The 9712-nt window shown below is 34.7% G+C and overlaps 3 protein-coding genes and 1 long non-coding RNA gene across 5 annotated transcripts; 2 read left to right on the plus strand and 2 right to left on the minus strand.

The window, feature by feature from the left end:
- Positions 1-339: 339 nt before the first annotated feature.
- Positions 340-8846, plus strand: LOC108379727 (uncharacterized). The gene is made up of 3 exons (XR_001849508.1): positions 340-627; positions 8274-8337; positions 8393-8846. It is a non-coding gene; the product is annotated as an uncharacterized LOC108379727 (long non-coding RNA).
- On the minus strand, positions 607-2185 carry LOC108379724 (uncharacterized). The gene is made up of 5 exons (XM_017636081.1): positions 1957-2185; positions 1732-1908; positions 1232-1420; positions 879-1166; positions 607-820 (listed from the first exon to the last, which is right to left on the minus strand). The coding sequence occupies exons 1-5, from the start codon at positions 2107-2109 to the stop codon at positions 740-742; spliced, it is 888 nt and encodes a 295-aa protein (XP_017491570.1). The 5' UTR covers positions 2110-2185; the 3' UTR covers positions 607-739.
- Positions 2289-3657, plus strand: LOC108379725 (uncharacterized). The gene is made up of 3 exons (XM_017636082.1): positions 2289-2935; positions 2996-3137; positions 3192-3657. The coding sequence occupies exons 1-3, from the start codon at positions 2916-2918 to the stop codon at positions 3606-3608; spliced, it is 579 nt and encodes a 192-aa protein (XP_017491571.1). The 5' UTR covers positions 2289-2915; the 3' UTR covers positions 3609-3657.
- LOC108379723 (putative nuclease HARBI1) lies at positions 3971-6286 on the minus strand. Of its 2 annotated transcripts, XM_017636080.1 has the most exons (4): positions 5276-6286; positions 4977-5211; positions 4175-4914; positions 4002-4119 (listed from the first exon to the last, which is right to left on the minus strand). In XM_017636080.1, exons 1-4 carry the CDS (start codon positions 5297-5299, stop codon positions 4096-4098), a joined length of 1023 nt encoding a protein of 340 aa, XP_017491569.1. In that variant the 5' UTR covers positions 5300-6286; the 3' UTR covers positions 4002-4095. The 2 variants fall into 2 exon arrangements, with proteins under 2 accessions (XP_017491568.1, XP_017491569.1); XM_017636079.1 differs by having other exon boundaries at positions 3971-4914.
- Positions 8847-9712: the final 866 nt, after the last annotated feature.

Here is a 9712-nt window from a genome sequence, read left to right on the forward strand (position 1 = left end):
TTTGTTGTAAAATGAATTCGCCTTGTCTACAACAAATACATCATTTTGACATTTAGTAGTACCGCGGCGAAAATTTAATTCGCCATCAATACCACCTTGTATAAATTCGTCTTGCTACCGGTGCTGCTACCTCAAGGCGTATTTATACAAGGTGGTGTTGATGGCGAATTTAGATTTTCGACGAGGTACGTCTTAATGTCAAAATGATGTTTGTTGTAAAATGAATTCGCCTTGTTTACAACAAACACATCATTTTGACATTCAGTAGTACCGCGGCGAAAATTTAATTCGCCCCAACACCACCTTGTATAAATTCGCCTGGTGCTACCTATTCAATAAACCTTTGGGCGAGCATCGAAAGCCACACCGCTTGAAAACTTTGTATGGAACTCAACCTTTAAGTTCGTCTCATCTCTAAATTTTATCGACTTTTTCGAAATCAGCTGTTTATCCGAAAATGCCCAGCTGAGTAGCTGTCATTTGCTGTGAGAATTTACTATCTGAAAAGCTAATTTTTGGTCGAAAAATACCGGTTGTATCTTCTTGAGCAAACGCTCTTTTGGTGGTGAACTTTTGAATCGAAGAACGAGTAAATACCCTTACTGATTTCAATATTAAAAGCATATAGTATGTATATTTGATTTTTAGTAATTTTAAAGGAAACGGACTAACAAGTGTAATTTTGACAAAATTTACTCACTTTATTTAATTTGTGTACTTCTTAGCTGTGGTATTTCCACTAAGAATAATCCGGTGCACTCATATGGTCTATTCTGTCTTGGAGTACATTAATAATGTTAAAGCTAATGTGTTCAGTAATCTGCAACATAAAATTAAGTTTCATTCAATGTATCTTTAAATATATCTGTTAACATTACCATCATTCGGAGATCCCAATCTGCTTGAATTTGCTTTGGTTTTGGGCATGAGTCTATAGTTTTTTTGAAATTTTCGCACCATTCGTGGAGCTTTTTTAAAAATGGAGAGGTATATTTGAAGTACATACGATATCCGGCTTTAATAATATCCTCATTTTGAGCATCACAAAGTGTAACATTTATAAGATAGCTTAATACACGAACCAAAATGTAAACTATTTTAGTATTTTCTTCATCTTGCAAGGTTTCGCTATCAATATTGTTCAGCATTTCCAGCAATTTCGAGAACTGAGTTTAGAAAAAAATGCATTAATGTTTTGTTAGTTAGCCACTTATTTCATAAAAAATCCTACCTGACGAAAACAATACATTTCACTGGGTGTCTCCGTTATTTCAGATAAAATGGTCCACATTAAGCATATGGAGATAGCCCTAGCTGTTTCACTTATGATTACCAATTGATTGCAGAGCTCCAGTATATTGAAGACATCGGTGTCTTTCCTTTTTAAGTTTGTCCAAAGTCGTTTAGTTGCTAAATGGAGCTAAATACAAAATTACAGCCACATACACATATTATACTATAAAATATGGAATAATATATTATTGACAGTGTCTACGCACACGCGCCACGGTAACGTTTACCGTAGATCCACGGTAAAATTAAGTGGATTATGTGTTGCCGGAGAAGTGGGCAGAACTTCTTTATGCGAGGGTGGCCTCCGGCCGCTCTTAGGGATTATAACCCCTACTACTTACGATTCTCCTTTCTGTGTTGCCGGAGAAGTGAGACAGAACTTCTTTCTGCGTAATTTTTACCGTGGCGCGTGTAAGTAGACACTCCCTATATTATTACATGCATGGGGCTTAGTGTGTCGCTATAGTTAAACGTTTTCTGTAAAAGATGAGTACGCCATTCCATGGTCTCAGGCGTAGCTTCAATAAAATAAAGTGTTCCCACAATTACGAAGAGGTTAGTTATTTCATCCAAATTCAGTTCAGAATTCAACAAATCCAGTATCTTTATATACACCTAAGATGAGAAAATTTAACTTTTTTCTTAAGAGAAATGATTCCTTACATCTTCGGGTTTGAGGCCAACTTGTAAAAGGAAGTCGCATTTCTTTTTAAGACTGGAATTAGCGACGTTTTCACGTAATTCGTTCCATGTATATCCCGGCTCAATTATTAATTCTACTCCATCGTTTTCTTGTTGCGAATCTAAAATATCCATTTTATATCACGGCGCGTTTTTTCGAAACAAAGCCAAATTGATGATATTCCGAATAGCGATGTGATAACATTGACATAAACGAGTAACAAATCGATATTATTTAGTAGTTTGTACGATAAGATTTTTAGTACTAAATTAGCAGGAAAGTAGTTAACAATTCTTTTCAAAATTAAAAAAATATATATTTCGAAAAAAATGCGCTTACGCAAAAACTTGAAAGTTTTAAAAACAGGTAATGGTAGTTTTTGCTCAAATCCAGGAGCATTAAAATTACGAAAATAAAAGGGTGTCCTCAAAAGCAATTTGCTAAGTACCGTCAGAAAATGAGCATTTGACTATAAAATACTGAAAACCACCTAGTATGAAGTTATGCGTTTCTTCCGGTTTTGTTTTCCATGCTTTTTACACAATAATTCGAAAATGATAAAAAGCTGGTAACATCTGGCAGCATGCTCTCTATGTTGCTTTCGATTCGTTACACAGCTAACAACTAGTGAATAAACTATTAACTCGCTTAAATCACTGTCGACTAGTAATAAAACTGTGAAGAATTTTGGTGCGCTCAAGAATAATAAACAAAGTGAAATATATTTAATAACTGTAAAAATAGACAAAAAAACAGACATAAATATTTTAGCTTTATATCCTTTGACTTTCGAGCTAAAGGTATATAACTCGACTCAGATGCTGGTGTTTTCGCTGTATGTTGGTTAGTGCACAGACTATGCTGTCTAGCTCGTAAACCATTTAAATATAGAGCATTAAATAATTATCAATTCGAAACTAAACAGACATTCGTACAGAAAATGGCAACTGAAGATAAATCGTAAGTAATTTTTGATTTCAAATATTTTTTTAAATTTGAATCTAATGCAAAACATTTAAGGAGGCGCAAGGCATGGACGTTTGATGAAACCAAGTTGTTGCTGAAATGCTACTCAGCGCGCAGAAAGGAGTTTATCCATCGAAGGAAAAAGCGGCTTGCATATGCAAATGTTTTGGAAGACATGATAGCGCAAGGTTTCACCGTAAGTTTAAGTTACTTCTTGTTTATTCTATCAATACTAAAGAAATTTATCTAGGATCCGACCACAACTGTACTGGGGTTAGAAAATAAAATGCGCACATTGTACGCTTCATATAGAGGCGCAAAGGACAACACTGTTAAGCCAGGTACTGGCCTTTGCATAGTTCCTTACATGGAAGACTTGGAGGAGATTTTTGGCAACAGTGCACCTGTTACTGCGCCAGTTTCCAGTAATAATATTAATAAAGGAAATAACACTATTAGTTTGGGTATTCCTAAAACATATGCGCTCAAGAAAACTGGACGGGATAGTTATTATACTGAAAAATTAAAATTAAAAACGAGAATTGCAGAAAAAAAACTGGATGAGAAAAGAAGATTCCACAATTCAATTGTCGAAACTTTAAGAGATATTGAATTAAAAAAACTGGAACTTCTGAAGGAATCCTTAAAAAAGGAATCTTCAAATTAGTTAGGATGTTTAATTTAATAAATAAAATGAATTTGTGTTTTTAGTTTCATTGTCGTGAATCTTTTTAACCGAATTTAAAAAAGGAGGAGGTTATCAATAGATCGTATGTTATCGCATAACTTTGGACCAGGTAAACCGATTTCAATAGTTCTTTCTTTAAAGGAAAAGTTGTACCTCAGAGGTGGACCTATTAGAATTTGGTTTAGATCAGATTATTGGCTCATTGAGTAATTACCGGTACTCTTAAATTTTTATATGAGAATTGAAGTCGGTTTTGTTTTTTGCTTAAAATTTACTTCGCTATCTAAAGGTGAAAAGGTGCGAAGTCCCTTTATCTCCAAATTTAGTTTTTGATGCAGAAGAAAAGTTACTTGTTATATTTTTCCTTATATTTTGTTATGCTGTAGTAAGTATTCAAAAAGTAAATCACGTCGAATACCATGTGTGGGGAAATTGCTTTCCAGAGGTCCGTCTTGCGTACCGGGTTCTAAACCTTCATCTTTTGCAACTTCTATACATGAATCATTAGATGCGATACACACATTATGAAGAATACAAGCACTTACAATTATGTTGACAACAAAGTTTAAATTTGTTTGTTCGGTAAAATGTAACAGTCTCCTGAATCTAGTCTTTAATAAGCCAAAGGCATTTTTCGCAACCCCACAAGTAGATGTGTGTATTTCGTTGAAATGTCTTTGCGATTCAGTCAAGTTACCGTCCTCTTTGAAGGGCGACACCAACCAGCTTGTTGAGGGATAAGCCAAGTCACCCAAAATAAATGAGTTGTTCGGAAATAAATTTTGTAAATCTGATTGCGCTGTAGCATAAAGATTAGATCTTCGTAGAACTCTGATGTCATTCAGTGATCCAGGTTCGCCACAAGTTATGTCGATAAATCTTTTGTCTGCATCCACTACTGCTTGAAGCACTAAGCTGTATTGATTTTTCCGGTTTAAGTAATTTTCCTTATTCACCCTTGGAGTTTTTATACGAATATGCGTGCAGTCGATAACCCCAATAACACCCGGAATACCATTTTTCGCCTGAAATTTCTTTTGGATTTCCTTTGCCATAGTACCTTCCGGCCATTTTATATATTCGTGACCGACTGAGATAATCCATGCAGAGACACTGTTCACCGCAGACCAAACTGTCGATATTGATACTCGAAACAAGTCAGCAAGTTTTCGAAATGTTATCGCATTGCTCAAATACCAGATGTATATGAAGACTCTTTTTTTCGGTGGCAGACTTTCTCTACCTCCAGAGTGTGTTTTAGGTAAAATACTAGATGCATATCTCTCTGTAAAAACATAACTAATAGTAGTAGTATATAAGATAATGAAAATCATCTTTCTGCCATACCGATTAAAAGTTCAGCAGTTGAACGTCGTAATCTCATGTGAGATTCAAACTCCTCTTCGCTATAGCCGTCAATAACTTCACAAAAATCTTCAAAAGCCTTTCTTTTTTCGTCTTCGGACTCCTCAGAGCTTGATGACGTTTCGGAACTTGAACTGGAAGGGATATTGTTCAAAAAAGCCTCTATATCCGCAGCCCCGGTCATGAGCACCTCTGCGTTTTCAAAGTATCGTGAAATCTGAGGAGGTAGATACCTTGTTTATATACAACATGTTTATATTCATGAATAGTTTGTTTTTTACCAAATTATATCTTCTGCCCTCCATTTATAAATTTGTTGAAAATATTTTATTTTGTTCTCCTTGCCATAAACTTTAATAAATAACTAAAAGTAATCGACTATTTAGTTCGGTACTTTGAACGAATGACGATCACAGGGAATTAGTGATGAGCGATATTTCTCTACCGGTGATTTTATCACTGTAATTTAAAAATCGTTTATAGTGACTGCTACTGCTAGGCCACAATATCAGTAATGGGTGATTTTTCTACTCGCAAGATATTTCGTAGGTAAAGAAAATCACATATCGTCACCTAGGTAAAAGATTGTCGTATGTTTCGCACGTACGTATGACGCTTACGACAATCGTTTACCCAGGCGACGATATGGCAATAGCTAGTCAACAGAAGTTGCGAATGGTGATTTTTCTCTGTGATGGTAGAAATGACGATTTTACAATTTTTAATTATTCATTCTTAATATACTCGTATGTATATATATTGCTTTTTTTCATTATCATTCCACGGTTGTTTGATATTGACATTTTCAAGTATGCAGTTTGATTTGCTTGATCCCGTTATTTGCGTTTCAGTTTTTATTTCAAAATTTGTATCAACGAGTAAAGATTGCTGCAAATATTAATAAAATACGAAGTGAAATATGACAATTTTTGAGCGAATAAATGCAACTTTTCCCTCTTCCCTACACAAATTTTTTCGACTGAAATCCCTACGGGTAGGGAATTATCCCTACATGCACCAACACTGATTCATTAGAAATATTACACATTTCTGTGTTATTAGAACAACTAGCGATCGCAATAACCATAAAAAATCACTGAATTAAAAACCGCAACTTTCGCCACAATTATATCGAGTTGTCCCTTCTCGTTATCTAAGTTCTTTGTTGATACTGAAAAATCGCTATTTCGCCCATCACTACTGCAAATAATTCACAGCCAGCTGTTGTGCACGGTTGCTAAGTATATTCAATTTAACAGCCCTATTCCCAACGGCTGACTATTGCCGCAAATTTATTTTAAGCATTGTAATGGTCACAGTTGTCATTGTTATTATTAGGAGCGTTCCTTATCTCCCAGAAATAGTCAGAAAAAGTCCGAAGTAGTCAGATGTAGTCCAAAAAGCGTTCCTTAACTCGGAAATGACAGCAAACATGAGAGAGCAACAGTCAGTGAGAGTGACTCTCATCAGTCCGAAGTAGTCAGATTTAGTCAAGAATTTTTTCTGGCAAAATCCTGAAAAGTGTCAAACTCAACTGAATTTAAATTAACGGAAATTAAAGAATACGCTAAAAGTGAGAATAATCTAAAAAGTAAAAGAAATGAATTGAAATTGGAAGGAGGCAAAAAATAATTGATATAGTAAGTGTATATTGTGCTTGTGCTTGTGTGAATGTGTTTTGTACATACATTTCTGTTCTTATTTGACGTTAGTTTTGTTGTTACCATTCTTTGGATAAAAATTTGGTTTTTTGCGTTCCTTTACTTTTCCTGTTATTCTCTTTTAAAGAGCGCATTTTGCTTACGCTCTGGCATTTTGACACTTTTCAGATTTTAGTCCAAAAAGATAAGGAATGAACCTGTTATGAACTACTGAGTACGCGACAACGGCGAAACAATGTGGTTGTTCACGCTTGCCTTGTTATCAGGTTATCTGGATAAATATTGTTATTCTATAAGGGTATTCATCAAACCTTATAAATGCATTGTAAACCGTATAAACTTATAATTGTGTAAACCTTATAAATGAACTGTCAAAATTTGTATGGAAACTCGTTTATACATTTCTGATAAATTTATCCAGCGATTTCATTGAATAAACTTGATAAACTGAAGACAATGAAACTCTGTCGCTACTCTAGCTATGTTTTCTTAGGCAATAATCGGGATCCGCATACAAATTTTGCACGCAAATTCAACAACGATATGATCCTGATAGAGATCTGGTCAATTATTGTTTGTTTTGTTTCACTGATAATTCGCAACGTTTGGTAGCCGTGATAAATGAATTCATACACAACCAGACATTCTGCCATTGTTTCTTATAACTTGTTTCAAATAAATAGCCTTGTTATATGTACATTTATTTAAAGAGATATCTCGTAAATATAATTTTTTCCAATTTAGTATAAAGTTAGTGACACTGCGCTTTATAACCAAAGAAAACACGACTATTGTCGCATGTGTAAACGAAAAGAGAGTGTGGGTCGTTCATGTAACAGAGTGCATAAACTTATAAGATTATCTGCTTGATAAAGTTATCGGTTTAGATGAATACCACTTATGTGTTAATGTTGTACACTGAATAAAAAATATAACCAGATAACAAGGCAAGTGTGAACTACCACAATGTGTATATTAGGGGTATTCTCTGAGTCTTGCAAAGCCCTTGCATGGTGCACGGATTGCACGGTTTGCAAAGCTGTCCCATACGAAAACCGGTTTTAACCGTGCAATCCGTGCAATCTGTGCACCATGCAAGGGCTTTGCAAGACTCAGAGAATACCCCTATTGTGTTTCAGGCGCAGAAATTGTAACAATAGTCATACGATGAATTTTGTCAGTGATGTGGGAATCAGAATTTTTTAATATGAACCCTTTTTATCTGAAAAATATTGCAGCAACTGATTACAAAAATCTCTCATTGAACTCTTCTTCGGTTCTACCTAAAGAATCACGTTAACTAAAAAACTGTACAAAGCAATACCCAAGCACTGTCAAAACATAATTGACAATTCATAACAAAATCTGTCATATCATACAAAATAAATTCAGCTTACTCAACAACATACTAGTCATAAGTATGACTCATACTGTGTTACCATAACTTTATAGAGCTGATGGCCCTGGCAGCTAATGCTCGTTCGATATTAACGTATTAATTTAGTTAAATTGTTAAAAATAATATCCTTACATACCTACATACATATCATGTACATATGTAGGTAATATATATGTACTATGTAGGTGATGATATTTATCATATTTGTGTTTTTGGTAGACCTTTATCAGCACCAATAGATGTTATTATCACCAAATGTCGAAAGGTTATCAGCGATCTCTTAGTAAGGCATATGCCCTCGGCTAATAATGAATAATTTCTAATTTTTATTTTGTCAGTATATAGAAGATGAGTGACCGCAAGAGACACGGATGTTGATGTGAATAAAATTTAATTTTTACCTCAAGTGGAATTTTAGGCGAAAATGCAAGTTCATAACATCATCCCTCGTGCCATCTGTACGCTCAGCACGAGAACTCAAATATCCAACGCCTCCAATAAAGCGATCAATCGGCGGCCTACGGCTCAAGCTTCATTTGTTGAAGTGATTCGCCTACGATCACATTTTTCACCTATTTGCAAATTATACGAAGTAAAGTCGGGATTCGGCAGGTTTGGGGCACATTTTTCAACGGTGAGCACTTTTGCTTTTGATATATACTTCAGTTATATAAGTATTTGTGAGTAAAATTACAAAAGTTAAGTGAAATAGTTAAGTGTGTTTTGTTTCAGTTTTGATTTCATACACCGCGTGCAGATTTGTTTATTTTCTAACGCGTCAAGTTTTGTTTGTATATGTATATGTATGTACATACAAACCCAGTAAGAACCCTATCTGTTAACTAATGCGTTATATACGCCTAGTACTACAAAAAGTTTGTGTGAGAAATTCAAAAACTCGGCATAAAAAAAAACTAACGCATAGTCGTTTCAAGTATGAGTAGTTTTCTCTTTCTTTCACATGGAATTCGCTAGTATATTATACTATATGAAGTTGTCTCTTTTCAATCAAATATTATTATGCGATTAATAACGTGTTATATGACGTAATGAATGGGATAAGGACCCTGCAAGAACAGTGACTAGCATTTGAGTGGCAAGACTGATAGAGATATCGCTACCTACGCTGTCACTGGCTACCTAAAAGTTTCTATCAAATTCTAAAGGGCAGAATCATGATTCAATAATACAAGGTTAGATAATTATTGACAGCTGCGGTTTGACACTCCCTTACAAAAGGTTGCATTTACGAAGGACAGAGAAAGGGCAAGAATGCAATCCCTTGTTTCGAAAATGGTAGTAGAAAAGTACGCAAAGTAGGCAATTAGTAGTGAAATTCCTTTCGTAAATTCTAATGTATTTGCAGGAAAACTGGCATTTTAAACGAAATGTTGAACGTAATATTGATATATATACGTGAATTACGTAATTTATATGCTATTTAGCCGTATAAAAACTGCAAAATGACCCAAATTAAAATAAGACTACTACGAGATTGATGTAAACATCCAATGCTTAGGTTTTCATCAGTTAAATATGCTTCATATGCATACACAAATAAACATATTGCACAAAAGCTTGTACTTTTATTTCACACCAAAGCTACACTGTTTCCATGTAAATTTGCAAAGAAGCAACACGGTGCCACTGCTAAGGGA

This window comes from Rhagoletis zephyria, unplaced genomic scaffold (assembly GCF_001687245.7).
Source record: "Rhagoletis zephyria isolate East Lansing unplaced genomic scaffold, Rhagoletis_zephyria_1.1 Rzeph_scaffold_17189, whole genome shotgun sequence".
NCBI classification, from domain to species: domain Eukaryota; kingdom Metazoa; phylum Arthropoda; class Insecta; order Diptera; family Tephritidae; genus Rhagoletis; species Rhagoletis zephyria.